This window comes from Rhipicephalus microplus, unplaced genomic scaffold (assembly GCF_043290135.1).
Source record: "Rhipicephalus microplus isolate Deutch F79 unplaced genomic scaffold, USDA_Rmic scaffold_14, whole genome shotgun sequence".
Lineage (NCBI taxonomy): Eukaryota > Metazoa > Arthropoda > Arachnida > Ixodida > Ixodidae > Rhipicephalus > Rhipicephalus microplus.
The window spans coordinates 24,409,692-24,428,380 of record NW_027464587.1 but is presented as its reverse complement, the minus strand read 5'-3'; the positions used below and the strand labels follow the sequence as shown (position 1 = coordinate 24,428,380).

Sequence of the window (18,689 nt, the reverse complement as noted above, 5' to 3'; positions counted from 1 at the left end):
TTCCTTTTTTTGTTGTTGTTGAAACTGCTGCACGCTGCACGGCGGTGTGGTTGCGAAGGGGTGAAAGGCGTTGTGGAAAGGCATTTCCAATGGCTCGCGCCCTAAGCTGCGATGTAGCGAATGGCGCAACTGTTTGAGCAGCTAAGCGTTACTAGTGGCAACGGTTTTTCGTTTCGCCTAGCCATATACAGCTCTCGCTGTAGAAAAGAAAAACATGTCTTCGTTAGTACAGCACAGTTTGTCAGAAGACAATCGACTCCGCTCTATACTAGCAGACTAATTTTCTTGGCAATAAGGGTAACTATATGGGACGGTGCTTCTGCACATGAACTACTATGCACGCCAAGTAGTCTGGTACGTCAAGTGTACAGTATCGCGGTGGAAAATTCTGGCTTGCGCGAACAGCGTTTTACATTCATGTACGTAAAAGGCGCAGCTTTTTTTTACGAGTTCAAAAACGCGAAGTAACAACTAGTAAATTAGTTTGTATATTTAGATATAACAATAAAATATAAAATAAATAAATAAATAAATAGCCAAATTGATGTCAGTTATATTCATATTTCACGCATAAAATCAGGACACAATTGCAGGACTACATTCAATACCAGTGTATATGATACGCGCGATCTAGCTCTGTAGCTTTGCCTGCATAACCTCGATAGGTTGTCCACGATTATAGTGCAGTGTGAATAAACGAAAGAAATCGCATAAAGGTTTGTTCTGGACCGGTATTCTTGAATAGTCGTTTGTGTCTCCAATTGTGCGCAGGTATTACCTACTGGCATACGGCGCGCCTGCGGTGATTGTGTGCGTGTCGGCCGGCATCAGCCCGTCCAGCTACGGAGCGCTGGGGACGTCGTTGCGCAAGGCCTGCTGGATCGACATGGAGGGACACCAGCTGTGGAGCTTCGTCGGCCCCGCCGCATTCTCTGCCCTGGTACGTTCGACGCTTTTAGCGGATGTGGCCTCCGAGATCGCGGTCGTCTATTGCTCATTTGCTTACCAACACGTCGGCCCTAGAGGGCTTCGTTGCGTCAGGCTTACATAGCATAGGCATCGCGCGTTTGTGATTTCGTGCCGGCTTGTTGCAGGCCTTATGGCTGTTGGGCGCCATTGCATCTGTTAACGAAATACTTCTGGTGCAACAGAGCCAGAAAAAAAAAAACGACGGAAGACAGAATGGTTCGCCAGACCTTCAACTAGTCCTGTCTTCTGTCGTTTTTCTTACTGTGTTCCTTGCGCTACAAAGATTTTGGTAAACCATTTCACCAACTCTCCGAGTGTCACACTATCTTTACACTGGCGTGCACGTTTAGTGTAATCCTTATGGACGGGCTGTGCAACAAAATTATACATAGAACAGGAAGTTGCGCTGCTAATAAAGATTGCTTATGTGCCGTTTCTAGACTCGCTCGCCCTCAAATTGCGTAAGCGGCTTCAATGCATGCCGTGGTTTTTACGAATGCTGAAAGAGACTGACCTTTGTTATACGCATCTAATGGAAACACCTTGTCGGAGCATGTAATGACCCTCTTCGACAACAAAACTGTTCACTGTTTTACTGAGGAATGATGGGCAGGTGATTATATGTTGTGCGCTATTGGAAATAGAGGCGATTGTTGGACTCGCGCGATTGTTGGACTATGCTGAACAGTTTATGTCAATTTTGCTACGGGATACGGACGGGGAGAGTGTCGACCTGAAGCGCTCTTTTTGCCTCCCTGGCAGCTGTGCCTGATCTTCCTGGTGATGGTGTTCTACAAAGCACGCCGGCACGTTGACCTGCACGCAACCCTAAAGAGCAAGGAGCAGGAGAGAATAGCCAACACCAGGTGCGTGCCACAGTTTTCCGCCTATAATGGGGCCTTCTTTTCCCGCCGAGTCGGTTGTGAAACGTTCCACTCGCTTCCTGCAGTTTTCGAGTTTATCTGCATTTTCAAAAAAAAAAAAAAATTAACGCAGGGATCCTCACGTTCACCAACATGAGCTTGTTTATGACGTTGAATAGTAGTGTGTTGGAGTCGATCATACATTGCGGATGCGTCAACTAGCATGCAGTGCAAACGTGCATTGCAGTCGAATAAAGACTGCGCTGATCGAAGACAATGTTGGAGAGTGAATATATGTTACCGTTCATATTTGCGCATATTTTATCTGCACAAAATTATTTTGGGTATTTCTTCAACTCCCCTTCATATTCGAGTGATGCTTCTTTGTTGGAATTGTGAGCGCGGCTCGAACAAATTGCGCTTGCGTGCAGGTCCCTGGGCGTGCACACTTTGCTGGTGCTGGTGTGCCTGTGCCTGGCCAGCTCGTTCGCCCAGCTGCACGTGTCGCGTGGCTCGCTCGTGCACACCAGCCTCTTCTCCGTCCTCAACATCCTGCTGGGTCTCGCGGTGCTCGCCTTCCACTGCCTAAGCAATGAAAAGGTGCGGGCTGCCCGCCTTTTATCTCATTATTGCGCCACCTCAGTTTATGTCGACCTTGAGTGAAACACGCGGCTGCTTAGGTGTTGGGACGTAAAACCCCAGCGTAGACTTAGGTGAGTGTCACACCTTGGTCGCCTACAACGGCGGGCTTCATAATCATATCCTGGCGCGTGAAAGCAGTGTGACTCTATAGTCGTTTCTCATGCATTCACGGCACGCAGCTCATCCGTCAGGGCGCCTTCAGAAGGGAACTCTTGTTGTCCCTGTGTTGAGGAGCGCATGTGTGCTTCTCCCGCAATGAAAGTAATTCATTAATATTGTGACGAAACTGCTCGCCCGTCGAAATGTCGCCCTGAACGCAATAATTCTTCGGGGCGTGTGGCATCCAGGACTGCCCGCCCTCAGTGGCACTTATATAGGTCCCCAAAAGCTGACATACCTCAGCGTGCAAAAAATGTATACACTGGATTTTGTTAAGAAGTAATCCGCGAACCGCCGTAGGAACGGAGTCTTGGGGCACAAATGCACGTGGTGGCCTCATTAGCGATGTTTGTTGACTCACCAATCGATCGCTGCAAAATTGTCTCGAAACCGTCGAAAGCGAGCGCAGTTCTAGCGATGAGTCGCACGCCGATTTCTCCATTATGGCGCCGCGACGAGCGCGTCTGATGACCCGTGATCTCGCGGCGATTTTTGTATGCGCGTTAATTGTGTTTCCCGAAACCGTGATACGATTATGTAAGACGCACTAGTGGAGGGCCCGGATATTTGGTGTTCTTCGACGGGTACTGACTTCGCACACCACAAGGCGGAGGCGTGTGCGCGCTATAATCAATGGTGTACTGCGTGATAGCATAGAAAGGTAGGCTAGCTGGTAGTTCATAATCGTTCTGCGAACTCGGAGCGCGGGGGAACAAGAAGCTGTGCTGTGTGCCTCCTTGTGTGTGTTCCCACGCGTTCTCAGTTCGTACCGTGTGATCTTAGCTTACCGGCCGTGGACGGTGGTGGCGGCACGCCATGCTAAGAAGGGTAGATGATCCGAACGCGACTCTTCAATGCAATGCCGGCTATTAGCGGGATCTGGCAGCTTCCGGAGAGAGTGAGCACAGTTATGAAAATAGTTACGAGAATGCCCTCATCGCGGGCTCTGCCTCTGAGCTCTCCTAGCCGCGTACGACCACGAGATTAAGCATTGCTGCGCATAGCTGAAGGGCGTGTTTGTTGACCGAGAAGGGAGTTTGGACGTGGCGTTCTTCATCGCAGGTGAAGCGTGCCGTGTGCCGGCCGTGGTGCCGTCTGCCGGGTTCCCGGTTGGGCGGCGCCAGCCCAGGCGGAGCAGCTGCCTCGGGGGACGCCGTGGGGCCCCACCCGGGCCTCTTCATGCATGCCAACGGCATGCTGGTGCCCTATAGTGTGCGTAACCCAACTCCTACTTCTTTGTCGCCAGGTATTACGCTCGTTCCTTGGTTGTTACTACTCTCTCCCTTCCACACCTCTCTTTCTGGCCTGTCTTTACCGATGGCGGCCATCTTCCAAAACGCCTGCTTCCCTTTTGCTCCTATCACTCGACTTCCACTTATCTGCGGCCGTCTAGAAGACACAGTTGGGGAACTAAATGGCCGGGAGCTGAAGGCCTATTTCTAAGAAATGAGCCCTAAGCTTACCTCGTGAGCTCACCCTTAGAAAAACAAAAGCTTTGACTGTTGTGTTTTGTTTTGTTTAGAGTGCTGTCTTGCACCATGCATGACTCTCTTAAAAGTGACACGTCAACTCTCTTTGGAGATCATTTGATCCTTTTCGGAGAGTCGTGGGTCTCCATTAAGTGACTCATACACGGGAGAAGTATAATAGTAATAAAAAAGAGTCAAAGGATTTGTTTTTATTCTCAGAGCGCTGGTGATATCCGCTCATTTTTTTGGTATTCAATAGCGGAGAACAACTAGCTGCGCAAGCCTGACCATTTGTCGATGGATAGTCTCGGGGATAATGACCAATCGTAGTGCTCCTTATAGTATTGCATGGCTACCTATTTGCGTGTTAATAACTACCCCAAACGGGGTTTTTTATAGCGTCATTCGCTATTACGGGAGGTCTGCGTGGCATTAGCAGTTAAACTTATAAGACTGACAGTTGAACCCTCGATACTGTCCCACGAAATAAAGAGTTGTTTTGCAGAGAACGGCATGAAGTTTTGGCTTGCAGAAAGCGGCAAACTGCAGTATTCGGGAATGTCAGCCGCAATACGTGTCCTCATGCCGGCTGGGCGAACTTTTCCCGCAGCTCTCAGTGTTTCGATTCCCGAGAAGCCATCGCAGTGCATGTCGTGCGGTGTACCTTAATGTTGCGGCGGCAATCGCATTCTTCACCAGGGGAGCTCAGTGCCGAAGTTGTTTCCCATTGCGTATACCAATTCTAGTTATTCGGTTGGCCGCAGCAGCTGGTCGGATAAGTTAAATCAAATACTACCGCGTTCGATGGTGAAGTGGTGAAGAGAATACCTCCACGCGTGAAGTGCATAATTTTGCCTTTGGCTAAAGGGGCACTAGAGGGAACTTATGCATCGTTGAAAATTGGTAAATTTCAATGTGTATAGTCTAATCATGTTAATTTCACCACCATTATTTCAATACAGGAGAAAATCAAGATTGCAATAATATTTTTTAATTTTCGAAAACATGCGCGGGTGACCACACGCATTTCAAAATGCTTATTTCATAATTTAGCGACACTGATCTTACGAAATTTCCTGAAAATGTTAAGTCTGTGGCCCCCTCGTCGTAATATGTGCCCCATTTTCGCCAATTAGGAAAGATGTAGGCCATATTTGACTCCGTGAAAAATCTGTGACGTCACTGTGACTGTTGCGCGGGCTTCAAAGAGGCGTTGCTACACGCTTATTATTTTTACGCGTTTTCTATCTATCCCGTAGGGAGCGTGGGGATTAAATTTTTTTTTGCGAAAGTAATTCACAAATGCGAAAATAATTGGTTTAGTGTCCTTTTAAAGTTCGCGTGAACGTTCGCCGGCGTACAGTGAGGTGCATGTAGAAGTCATCGAGTGGCCTACGTATCTGCCCCATCTTTTCCTCTCCCTTTTCCCCTTTCCCACTCTTTTTTTTTGTTTTCTCGTTCAATCTTTCTTGCTTGCACGTTGCTTTGTGTGTTTCGTGCTCTTTGTTTCTGCCTGACAGAATGTTCTTGCACTCGCTAGCTTACTGAAGGCGCCAAATTATAACTGCTTATTACGTGTGATAACGGCTTCATTTTATTGAGGCATTAACTCGTGCATTATGTCCTCCGTAGTAGTAAGTGAGCAAGAAATTCTTAGATGAAAATAAGATAAAAGTGAGCTTTATAACTGTCTCTCGGGGGGAGGGTACCTCAACAGTAGCTCACAAGGAATGGAATTAAGGAGGGATTAAAAAGATAGGATTAAAAGGTATATAGATAAAGAGGGTGGAAAGAGAAAGGAAGGCGCAGGTACAGCCACATACGGAAGGAGAAGATGGGAAAAATGGATACGGCCGCAGGAGTCCGAGGGCGGGGCATCACTCGGCGAGAGCTCTTGTCGGTGTCTGGAGATGGCGTAGGGCGAGCCAGTCGGCACGAGCCGCGCTGTCATCGGAGATCGCGAAGACACAATTAACCGGTCGGCACGAAATCCAGTGACCGAGTCTGTCCTTCGTATTAAATGCTTCGTCAGGGACTGGCTGTAACGTTGCTCGTTCGCTTTATCGAGTGAATATATATATGTATATATATATATATATATATATATATATATATATATATATATATATATATATATATATATATATATATATATAAATATGAAAGTAGATGCGCTTTCACATAACAACTGTTTATTGTGCCGACGTTTCGACAGGAACCCTGTCTTTTTCAGACAGGGTTCCTGTCGAAACGTCGGCACAATAAACAGTTATGTGAAAGCGCATCTACTTTCATATTTATAACCTTGCGGCAACCGAAGTTATTCTTCTGTATATATATATATATATATATATATATATATATATATATATATATATATATATATATATATATATATTTCTTGAAAGTCTTCCTGGATTCCGGTCGAGTTATAAGTCAAATGTTCGCTTCTGGTGACTTATATATATATATATATATATATATATATATATATATATATATATATATATATCTATCTTTGAGATTCCTTTACTTACAAGAGATGATGAATGCGAGAGTCCAGGGATCCGGCAGATCACCACTCGTGCCATCCTCGTTCTCCTCTTCTTTCACGCGTCCCCTCAGCATCGTAGTGATTATCTCTTTGCAGACGATGCCCACTGAGTGAGTTAGGCTTCGTTACGATGATGGTAGCGTTTTAAACGGGCAACATGAACGACGTTGGTATTACTTGAGCGGCGGCCAGTTGACAACAGCTGAGATATCACGTACGGGACATCGCTGAGACGTTCCAGGACAACAAACGGACCGGTGTAGTTGGCCAGAAACTTTTGGCAGAGGCCGCTCTTGCGAAGCGGTGTCAAAAGCCACACCAAATCCCCTTTCTCAAACAGTACGTGCCGGTGACTTCTGACGTAACGGTTCTTGGACCGTTTTTGGGAGGCGAAAGTTTGAAAACAGGCGATGCGCTGGGTCTCTTATGCGCGGCAAATGGTTTTGGTGAGAGTAGGTTGATCAGTCTCGGAAAAAATGAAGAATAGTGTCAAGAGCTGTGCGGGGTTGGCGTGCGTAGAGCAGATAAAATGGGCTCTATCTCGTTGTTTCGTGCTGTGCAGTGTGTTTTAGGCGAAAGTTATAAATGGCAAGATCGCGTCCCGTGTTTTGTGTCCGGAATCGACATGCATGGAAATCATGTTGATGAGTGTCCTATTAGTTCGTTCTGTCAAACCATTAGTCTTCGGGTGATATGGGGTAGTGTGGCGAAAATGGCACAAAGCAAGACGAAGGAGGACTTCATCTACATCGGCAACAAATTGCCGCCCGCGATTACCGATGATGACACGGGGTATCCATGGCGTAATATGACGTGCGACAGCATGAACTGTAAAACTTTAGGGGCCATGGTGGTGAAAACATTTAATAACCATTAAATGGTTACAGAGAGGTGATTGGGTTGGGGCCTTATTGGCCTCCTACCCTCACAGCACTAGGTGGAACCCCTGTTCCGGGGCTCCATTGGCAAGCAACGCCGCCCGCGCACGTTGAACCAGAGCCTCTTGGGCCTTCAGGTCTTGACAGCCGAGCAGGGCCGCCTCCCAGTCCTCTCTCGTGGGATTGGGGTTGGGGGGGGGGATAGATGGATTAGACTGGCACGCCCAGACGATGTGAAAGGTGTCAGCCACCTCACCACAGAACTGGCACGTGCCATCAAAGGATGAATTGAAATGTTTTAGCACCGCCGGGCACAGTACAGTATTGGTAAACAGTTTTAAAAGGAGGCGCTCGTCAGCGCGATGCAGTCCCTTACAAGGGTCTGGATAGCGCCGGTGCTCCTCCTTGTAGTAATTGGTAATATCTTTGAATGAAAGGGCCGAATTGTCTGATTGCGAGTAGGCTTCCAAAGACAGGGAGATAGCCCGGGAAGAGAGTGCGCGGGCGGCCTGATCGGCCTGTTCGTTACCCCTGAGTCCTTGGTGACCGGGTGCCCAAACCAGATTTCGCGGAGTTGGATTAACGTATCGGCAGCTAGGTTCCAGTATGCGCTGAGCAAGCGGTGAAGCCCACCCTAGCTGATAGTTCCGACAGGCCCCTCGTGAGTCGGTGATGATATGTTTAGAAGAGGGATAGGTGAGAGCCAGAGCGATGGCAACCTCCTCCGCGTGTGTTGCGCTGTAGGCTTTGAAAGTGAGCCCGTTTACGGTGTTTGCGTTGTGTATGACTGCGGCAGTATACCACCCCCCATGGTGCGGGCCGGCAACGTCCACGTAGCACACGTGTTCCTCTTGACCAAAGTGTCGCTGCAACGCTTCCGCGCGCGCCTGGCGGCGACCACTGTGGTTTTCTTTGGACATGTTGCGGGGAAGGGGTCGGACCCGGAGGGCGCGTCTCCAAGGTTCTGGCACTCTCACCCTTTCCTCAATATAGTAATCGTGTTTGATGTGTATTCGGTCCAAGAGGCGGCGACCGGAATGGGTCTGTGCAAGGCGCGTGTATTGGTTAACGAGGTGGGCTTCTCGAAGTTCCCGGTAGGTATTCACCACGCCTAGGGCCAGAAGTCTCTGGTTGGACGTGGTGATAGGGAGGTCGAGAGCCCGCTTGATAACTTTACGGTGGATGACCTCCAGTTGATCATCCTCGTGTTTGCGTAGGTGCAAGTAGGGAGTCGAGTAGAGTATTCTACTCGTTACGAAAGCATGGGCAAGCCGCATTGCATCCCTGCTTCGTAATCCGCCCCGCTTGTTGGAGACCCGGCGGACCATACGGCCCACCTGGTCTCCCACCGTGCGAAGTTTGGCTATTGTGGTGTTGGCCTTGCGTTGGTGGTGTATGAAGAGGCCAAGGACGCGGATCTCCTTGGCCTCACGGATCGGTCCCGAGGGAAGACTGATATGGAGCTGAGTTGTGTCCTGAGGGGAGGGACGTTTGTGCACAAATTCTGACTTAGCCGGGGCACACTGGAGTCCGCAGTAGGTTGCGTAGTCGTCGACTACAGTCGCTGCTGCTTGCAGGCATGACTCCATGTGACCCAGGTTACCTTGCGTGGCCCAGATCGTGATATCATCCGCGTAAAGAGCGTGATGTATCCCTGGTAAAGAAGCCAATTTGGGGGGAAGATGAAGCATGGCTATATTAAATAGGAGAGGAGAGAGGACCGCGCCTTGAGGAGTTCCCCTCGAGCCGATGACGTAAGGCCCATGTTCCTCATCTTGTATGCGTATGTAGGCTCGACGGTCTGTAAGAAACTGTCTAACATAATTGAATGTTTTATAACCACAGTTGGTCTGACTGAGGTGGTCAAGGATTACCTCATGCTTCACGTTGTCGAATGCTCCTTTAAGATCCAAGGCCAGGACTACCTTGTCATTGTGGGGGCATTCAACAGGATCTAATATGTCATGGTGGAGCTGTAGAAGTATATCCTGGGCTGACTTCTGAGGGCGGAATCCAAACATGGTGTCCGCAAAAGTGTGCTGTGTTTCTAGAAACTCGGAGAGTCTGTCGCGCACCATCGTTTCCATCAGCTTGCCGACACAAGACGTGAGGGAGATGGGGCGAAGGTTCTCCACGTCAATAGGTTTACCTGCCTTCGGGATGAAGGTCACGAGAGCTGATTTCCATTCAAGAGGGAGAGGAGTTTCTCCGTCCCAAATGCTATTGATGTATTTGAGGAGCGTGGCGTAGGCTGCGTCGGGAAGATTGGCCAACAGTTTGACCGTAACCTGGTCACGCCCTGGTGCAGTGCCACGCTTCATCTTGCGTAAGGCCGCCTGGAGGTCGTGGAGCTGGAACGGGGTGTCCAACTGCGTGTTCTTTTTGCCTGCGTAGGAGTATGCGGCCGTCCGGGGGTCCTTGGTGGTGCACAGGTATCGGTCCCTGAGCGTGTTTGCCAGCTGTGTTGTCGTTCCTGTAAAGTTGTGCATGATCTTATGTAAGTGACGTTGAGTTTCCGTGCGTGTTTGTGTTGGATCGATGAGAGCGCGAAACAGGCGCCACGTGTTGCGACCAGACATCTGGCGTGCAGCCGTGTTGCACCTGTCCACCCAGTTAGTGTCGGCTAGCTGAGCAGCATATTCCGCAGCTTGCTCCGTGAGTTCTAGGATGCGTTTCTTGAGGCGTCTGTTATGTTTCTGTTTTTTCCATCGTTTGGTGAGGCTGCGGCGGGCCTGCCAAAGATGGAGGAGGTGGTCTACGTCCGTTTGAGTTTCCGTGAGCTGTATCAGCTGTTCGTGTTGTTTCAGTGTAGACGTCAGTGATTTAGACCAGGTGTCGTATCCCGACTGGAGAGGGTCTACAATAGGTAGAGTGGTGCGGAAAGTTGTCCAGTCTGGGATACGAGCTTGTGTAAGTGGGCGTTTTAAGGGACGCATGTACACAGTTGTGTTTAATACACAATGATCACTACCGAGAGTGTCCTGTGTGTTCAGCCAGTCGGCATGGCGTATGTTGCGTGTAATTGTGAGGTCCGGGCAAGTATCTCGTTGAACAGAGTTGCCTACACGTGTTGGGCTGGCGGGATCAGTGTGGAGGGTGAGTCCAAGTGTAGAAAGAAGTTCCGCAAGCTTCCTTCCACGCGTGTCCTCTCGTGGGTAACCCCATAACCTGCTTGGGGCATTGAAGTCGCCGACGATCAGGAGGGGGTCTCGTCCTGCCACCTGCATAGCTTGTGTGAAAGTTTCGCTGAACGTGACGTTCTTAAGCTTTGGGGGACAGTAAATGTTTAAAATATGAACAGGCGGGTCAGATCGCCTTATAGGCAGCACCGACACCATTGTGTATGGGAAAGGCGGTGTTGTGGGGAGTGTGACTTCCTGGGCGGTATATTGCTTGTGAACAAGTATACATGCCTCCGGGTTGTGTTGAAATGTAGTGTAATTTGTGAGTTTGACGTCCGAGCCGGGTTCCTGAAGGGCAACCACGGCAACAAGGAACTCAAAGGTCTCAAGATAGAGGCGGAAATGAGCCCGCTTCTTGTGGTTCTTGAGACCTCTGCAGTTCCACTGTGTTAGTAACAACGGCTGAGTTGCTCTGGCTCGCGACCTAGGGTTGGAGGCCATGTTCGGAGATAGAGGGTGGGGTTGTGTTGTTAAGATTACTCAGTTCACCAGCACCCTGTGCTGACGTACTGGAGTCTTCAGAAAAGTCCGACTCATCTGGAGTCACTCTGTTAAATTTTGAGGGGCGATTAACGTCCCTAATTGGCCCTACGCGCTTGAGGACGCGTGGATTGTCTTGTATCCACTTTTGGATAATGTGAGTTACTGTTTGTGTCACCTGTGCGATGACAGTCTCCATATGACGCGCGATGGTGTCGTGGATAATTTTGGGGAGGTCGGCAAATTGTGTTTCTATGGCATTCACCTGGGTCTCCAGGGCCGCGACGCGACTCTCTACAGTAGTAGGAATCTCCCTGTCTGTTATATTTTCCTCTTCGTCGCTCAACGAGGGTTTAGTAGTGAGATTGGTTTTGAGCGAGTCAAGTTCGCTGGCTAGTTTTTCATTCTGAGATCGCAAAAGGGCGAGCTCATGCCTGAGTTTTTGTGTTTCGGTAGTGCTTGTGGCAGAAGGAGGTGGAGAGGAGAGAGAGGAGGGAGAGGAGCCATTTGCCACAAGAATCGCCGCAGTTTCGGCGTAGCGTGTGAGCTGGTCAACGCGCACAATAATGCATCGGTTGCCGTTCGTTGATTGCGAAAAATGGCCGAGCAGGTCAACGCCGACGACGTCAAATGGTGAACCCAGGGGTTCTATGGGATGAAGTAGTCCGGCTGGCGGAGTTGTAGGACGCTTGTGGCGTTGACATTGCTCACAGCTCGCAACGTATGCAGTCACACTTTAACGCATCTTCGGCCAGAAGAAGCGTTATTGCGTGCGATAAAATGTCCTAGAAAAACCCATATGGCGAGATGGTGGGTCGTCATGCATTGCTCGAAGTACGTGTTGTCGCAGATTTGTTGGCACAACTAGAAGTAGGCGAGGGCCTTCGCCGGAATAATTATTTTTGTAAAGAATGCCATCCTTTACGACGAAACCACGTTGAGCGTTTGTTCCGGAAATAAAGAAAGAAGCGAGACTTTTGTCACCGTGTTGCTCTGCTCGAAACGTTGTTAGGTCAGGAAACGGAGTATCCACTACTGCCAAATATTCATCAAATTTGTCAGCGTCACACTCGGTTGTCGAAAGGGGAAGTCGTGAAATGCAATCGGCGCCGGTATGACGACGACCGCTCTTGCAACAGACTTCAAAGTCGTGTTTTTGCAATCGTAACGCCCAACGAGCAAGACGACTAGATGGGTCCCGTAGTCCAGTGAGCCAACATAAAGATTGGTGGTCCGTGATAATCGAGAATCGGCGTCCTTAGATATAAGGGCGAAACTTGTGCATGGCGAATACGACCGCGAGACATTCCTGCTCTGTGACAGTATAATTTCGCTCCGGTTTACTTCAACAGTGACTGGTATAGGCAACGATGTGTTCAGCAGCTCCATGGCGCTGGACCAAGACGGCGCTGATGCCTACACCACTGGCGTCGGTATGAACTTCTGTGGCAGCAGATCGTTCATAGTGGCGAAGTACGGGCCCGGACGTAAGAACAAATCTGAGTTGCGAAAAAGACGACTCGCATTCCGCTGACCACCGAAAAAGTGCGTTTTGTTGAGTAGGGACGTCACAGGGTGAGCGAGGTCGGCGAACTTGGGCACGAAGTGACGGAAGTACGAGATGATGATGACAAAAGATGATGAATGCGAAAGTCCAGGGATCCGGCACATCACCGCTCGTGCCAACCTCGTTCTCCTCTTCTTCCACGCGTCCCCCCAGTATCGTAGCAATATATATTCGGGCGTTCGTAAGGGTGCAGTTTCTCTGACCTCCTTAAAAAAGGTTGTAGTAGTGGGACTTATTTATTTGTCTTCTCGAAGGTAGTTTGGTTGCGTCTGGCCATAGCAGTGTCCTCGTCATGGCGAAAGGTCGGCGCCTCGCAGCAATTAAGCCTAGGAAGGGCACACTTCCTCTAATCGGCGTAGGAAACCTCGCAAGCCGAATACGCGAGCAACGGAAGTAACAAAGAACTCGTCTTTCTCGGCGTCAGATTGTAAATAAAGTAAAAAGAAAGTCTGCAATGGTCTGTCGGCCATAACTCGGTTGGCAACGCGCGAGGGAGTGCTTCTGGTCGCGCCAGTAGAGGGGGGGGGGGGGGGGGGCTCCGTTGCGGCTCTTACCACCACCGGTCTCTAGGGGCGAATCGCGGCATTGCACACGGCGCCTCGAGGTCGTCCGTAAAATATGGAGCGTCTCTCGGCGAATGGCTTTTCTCGCGTGCACCATGAAAATGGCTCTCACGACATCCGCTGCCTGCTGAGAAGTAAAGTGACGCAAGAAGACTGCGCCGAAAAAAGTTCACTCCATTGAATTAGCAAGTTCGTCGCATAACTTCTTCGCTCCGGGTTTCTTTTCGCCTCTGTCTAACGAAATTGCTGACCCACTACAGCCGCAGCGACAGGGAAGGTAACTCACATATAGGGGTAGCGGTATGATTTTGTGAAGATTTGGGAGCACTCGAATGTGCCAGGGTGTTATAAAAGTCGAATCATCATCAACATCACATTCTTCGCGCTAGCCCTTTTTTTTCTTTTTTTTTTTTTGCCTTAGTGGCGCAGCATGGAGTAGCGCCGCGCGATGGCTCTTATTTTGAAGCGGAATACTTTTGGCTTCCGTGCACACGTAACCTTCAGTGCCTCACGTGCTCTCGAAGCTGTATCAATACAGACTTCCTACTATTCAAAACTACATTTTTCTCTAGCGTGAGCAAGCGTGAGTGTTGTATTTCAAGCCGGAAGCTCAACGAGCAGCTCTACTGTCTTGCTAAGAGTGCCTGAGCATAAACGCGTTGTTATATAAAAAAGGTGGCGATGTCATTCTTCCAGATTTTTTCTCGTAAAGTACGGCGCTCCTATCGAAGCCCGTGTGAGGTTGTTGATTTCGAAGTGTCTCTTCCTATTTTCACAATTTTGGCGTCGATTTCTTTACGCTTTGATATGTTTATCCTTACACGTTGCTGAAAACACATATAGGGGACCGAACCGAAGAAAATAAAAAGGAGGTCAGGGGCTGCAATCGGCTGATATTTATCATTTCTTTCTGAAACTAATAAGCTGAACTTAACTCGATGATTGTCTGCCGCTCACTTGAACGGCCCCGTCCTGTGCATTCGCAGCCGCGGACAGTGTGTTGTCAGTATCGAGCTGGGGCGATGAACTTGCCGCTGTCGGGTCAGAGAAATTGTTCGACGACCTTCGATCGATGAATTTTCATGGAGAGAGCGTGAGCGCCCGCCCGCTCGCGATCGCGTGCGGACGGAAGTTGGCCTCGAGTGCCGTCAGAGCGCTGTGCCTTCACGCACACTTGGCGCGTTCCCTCTCGGACAGGACAAACAACTTTATTTGGTCCTGAGAGGCAAGGCAGCGGGCCAACTATGTAGGTCCCCACCCAGCCGTTGGCTAGTCCCATGTCGGAACAGAGAGGCCCAGGAATGGTGAACAGTTACACGTATTCGACGTGCTTAGCTTTTGCTTTCCCGAATTGTAATTACGTTTACAGGGGCAACTCTAAAAGTCATACACTCTTAGTCAAATCCTGACTAGACTACACGCCCGCAGGCACGAAATCAAGTCAAATTATCGCCGCTTCTACGCGGCTACGTAGCCGTGTTCCAGAGAAACCGACCCGATTTGAAGTGGCCTTCAGAATATCCGGGTCTTTTAGTCAAAATTTTCCTGGCAAGATATGGCCTGTGGTTGGGCGTGACATATCCGTAGGCGGCCCGGCCATGATGCGCTGGCGGAATAAAAGCAATGTGTTACGCTTATAAAGAGCGGTTTCTCGCCGATAATGCAGCGGATAATATGACTACAGGTAATTAGGAAACAACAATCATAATCACCTACATCTTCGAGATTAACATGCAAAGCACACACGGCCCTGGAATCAAACTCGGGACCGCATGCACGTGAAGCAGATGTCTTACCCATTGCACCACAGATCCACCGCACGAAGGCGCGTCTTTTTGAGGAGGTATATATCTATCAATTGGCTTTTTGCAAACCGTCGGTGCAACCTTGAACTGTTTTTGTGCCATTTGACCACCGAATAGTTAGTAGGACTTCATGAACTCTAGACAACCACGGTGAGCACTTTCGGCTCCGACTTCGGTTCATGGTGCGCTGTTTCGCAAGAACGATTAACGTGTGTTTGTGCGTCGTTTTAGTGCTTCCTCGTGAACTGTGGCTGTTACGCTCACCGAAATTCGCGGACGAGGCTGTGTTCGGCTGTCGAAACCTGCGTATGTGTCTCGCACGGGCGTGTGCTGTGAGAAATTTCTCTGATTTGTGTCGGGAGGTACACGCGTGTTAGTGACAGCAGCCTATTCTCGGCTGTTTGAAGACAATGCTCTTTCGCATGTAAACGTTGCATCGGTATTTTAGCGTGCCTACTCTGAAATTAGCATTTTGTACGCGCGAACTGTCGCGAGCTTCACGCTGGGGCAGCAGCAGCAGCTTTCCAGCATTTCAACGATTACTTATTTCTGCAATTAGAATTTAGGCACATTATTTCGCTATATAGAGTGGTTTTCAGTCATTTTAGGTCTTTAACTGATCTTGTTTAGGGGGAGTGGCTATTCTCACCTTTATTCAGCATCACACCGCTGTTCAAGTGAATGCCACAATCCAGTAGCGGCATCTCTATAGAAAGAGATGACCCACAAGATAATTTTGTTAAGAATTATCGCGAAAACCACCCTTGCCTCGACCACCCTTGCTGGGGTGGTCGAGGCACCTTACCCGCCTGTGGCTCACGCCTCTGATTAATTGATATTGAGCTGGCATATCAATTTTACTTTGTTGATTTATGTACGAATATGCGAGAGTATAAACCCGAGCCACTGTTTGGCTCATAATCGTGGAGAAGCTCATTAGTTATCTCTTTAGGTCGGCACACAAATGAGGAGCTTACTGACCTATGAAACAATATTATACCCTTCGAACTCACTTGAACTTACACTCCCCAAAAGTTTCTTCAAGCGGACTCACTCAGCCTCAGACTGATGGCTCGCTCGGAGTCTGAGGGAGTCTGAATGATCAGCTCATGAGTCAGTTTGCCAACAAATGTTGCAGATGACATCTTCAGTATAATCTGTCATAAACGAGGAGTTTACGAGGTGCTAACATTTAAGAGCTCAGTCAAGTATATATAGTTGATTTATTCAGTGCTGTGTCAGCGCGGAGGTGGTTTGTCATCAAAAATAACTTTTGTTTTAGTTTCCACTTTGGCCGTGTTGACAATTTAGGCGCTGCATGTCAATTTCTATGAAGGGCCTCTGATATGTCGACTTTCGAGCGAGTCTTCGTCCTAAATTTTGAGATGTGCGCGCTTGCCATTATCCTACTTAACTCTGAATCACAAGGACGTCACTCCACAGTGTATAGAAGGGCCAATTCGGCAGCCTAGGGTCAGGTAGAAGCACATGCGTTCAGATGTCCTCGAGTCATCGTTTTCATCAGCCTGACTATACGCCCACGGCGGGCCAAATCAGTTTGCGGGCATTGCAGGGCAACTATTCCATGTTTCTCGGAATAGTCCAGTCCTGTACGTACACTTTATCCTTCGTAAATTTTTGGCGACCGTCACCATGAAGCGTTTTCTCCTTCCGTCAAAGTAGCATTGTATTTTTACAATAGTCTTAGGATCTGCCTATTCGCTTCAAAATTGAGCTACAGGTGGCAGCACCCTTACCGCGCCATGTAAGGATAGGCGGCCGGCGGTGCGCTTACAAATGTACGCAGCGGCGCTTTTTTGTCAGCAGTGTTAGTCGACTGTCGGCTAATAAAATGCGCTGATTGCAGCTTACTTCTAATATACATGTCGTTCATTGCTGATTGTATGAATGGAGCTCGCCGAACTTTGCTCTTACTAGTGAGATAACCGCAATCTGTCATTCTAAGAAATATGTTTGCGCTTGGGGACTGTCTGCGTTTTCGCACTATCTAATGTTTCTTGTATTTTTATTTGTAATTTTTGAGCTAATGTTTCGCTTACCACGCATTGTGGTAGTGCGAATAAATTCAACTTTGCGTCATTCATGATGGTCTTGAATACTAAAAAATAAAGAAAAATTCTGTATCATTGGGCAATGAGCTAAGATGATTACGAATACGCGTCCACCATTTATCTTGTTTAGTTACTCGTAAAAAGAACTTTGCATAGCTGACAAGTTTATTTAGGAAAGATACGTGGCTGACAGTGTCTTGGCGTGCTCCTTCTTAATCCAAACACAGCATGAAAAGGCAACAGTTATTCACGCAGCTTTTATAGATTGATTATCTGCTTTACAGTGACGCAGCAAAAGTTCGGTTAATTGGTGTGACAAAGTTTTTTTTTCGGCGAATAATGTTCGTTCCTTCCATCAGTTTATAACAACGCGACAAAAGCGCTACACACTGAATGAAAATAACATGAAATAACCTCAAAACCAGGGTAAACCACTTGTCCTCTAGCGAACCAAAGTTTCTGTTTTTTTTTTACTACATACCAGTTGAAGTAGAAATTTGCTTTCGTGCTGAATTTTTGATTGTAGAAAGGGTAGTAATTATTTGCCCCACTGAGATTTTGAGCGAGTATAGAGAGAGTAAATTTTTACTGCATTCACAAAGTTTTTGAGGTGACTTTTGGGAGTTATTTCACGTGGTTTGAAAAAAAGATATAAAAATTGACGGGTGAAGTTGCTTAAAAAGTTCAGAAAGTTATTGATTGTCAAATGACGGCAGAATTGGTGACACATCGATTAACTCACAGGCAAACACGTGCACACAACAAAAGGAGAATAAAATACCACCTGAACAGACTAAAAGCTTTACTCGACCATACTACGACAATGCGGTATATATAGGCACGACTTTTTGATCAGCCGTGTAGGGCCAGTAGGAGAGCTGTTTTTTGCATAGATTAACAATAACATTTAACGTGCAAGCATAAACTTCAGGTGGACTGCAGGTTGCTAGGTGTCACACCGACCTTTTATTATAAACCCACCCAATCTCACCTTTTTGAATATCCAATAATTAGCTCCCGCACCGGGACCCCACCCGTGTTAACACTATTGATGCACAAGTCCATAAAATATACCTATGTACACACAGACCACGGCAGCTCAATGGTTATCATTGAGCGACAGTGCACAAACACAGTAGCAGCACGTATCCATGACAACGGGCGTAGAAGAGCGGTGCACGTCTGTATACAAGCTTCTTACCGACGGCGTACTAGGCCTTTTCGAGGAGCATAGATATGCGATGAACGACAGCTGGCTATCACCTGTGCGAATTTCGTCGCCATTTCGGGCTGCACAGTTCGGGCTGCACTTTACTCCAGCAGACATCGTCTTCTGTGGAACAAAATATAGGCGATGCTCCTTTTACCTGCCCCGGCGACGCACTCATACTGGGCGGCTTCGTGTCGATGACGTATCGTTTCGCTTATCGCTTCGGTAACTGGTCACTCTTCAGGAAGCAACGACGGACGATGACACCAGCTTGAT

The 18,689-nt window shown here is 48.4% G+C and overlaps 1 protein-coding gene across 8 annotated transcripts in view; it reads left to right on the top strand.

Annotated features, from left to right (window-relative positions):
• LOC119180745 (latrophilin Cirl) overlaps positions 1 to 18,689 on the top strand; it is a 490,851-nt gene that overhangs the window by 444,603 nt on the left and 27,559 nt on the right. For 6 of the 8 annotated variants that reach the window (XM_075882931.1, XM_037431878.2, XM_075882932.1 and 3 more), the window contains 4 exons: positions 772 to 940; positions 1,732 to 1,835; positions 2,264 to 2,432; positions 3,696 to 3,845. In XM_075882931.1, coding sequence (XP_075739046.1) covers positions 772 to 940; positions 1,732 to 1,835; positions 2,264 to 2,432; positions 3,696 to 3,845 — 592 coding nt within the window. Of the gene's footprint in view, positions 1 to 771; positions 941 to 1,731; positions 1,836 to 2,263; positions 2,433 to 3,695; positions 3,880 to 18,689 lie in introns of all 8 variants that reach the window. The other 2 variants (XM_037431879.2, XM_075882933.1) reach the window with 2 other exon arrangements.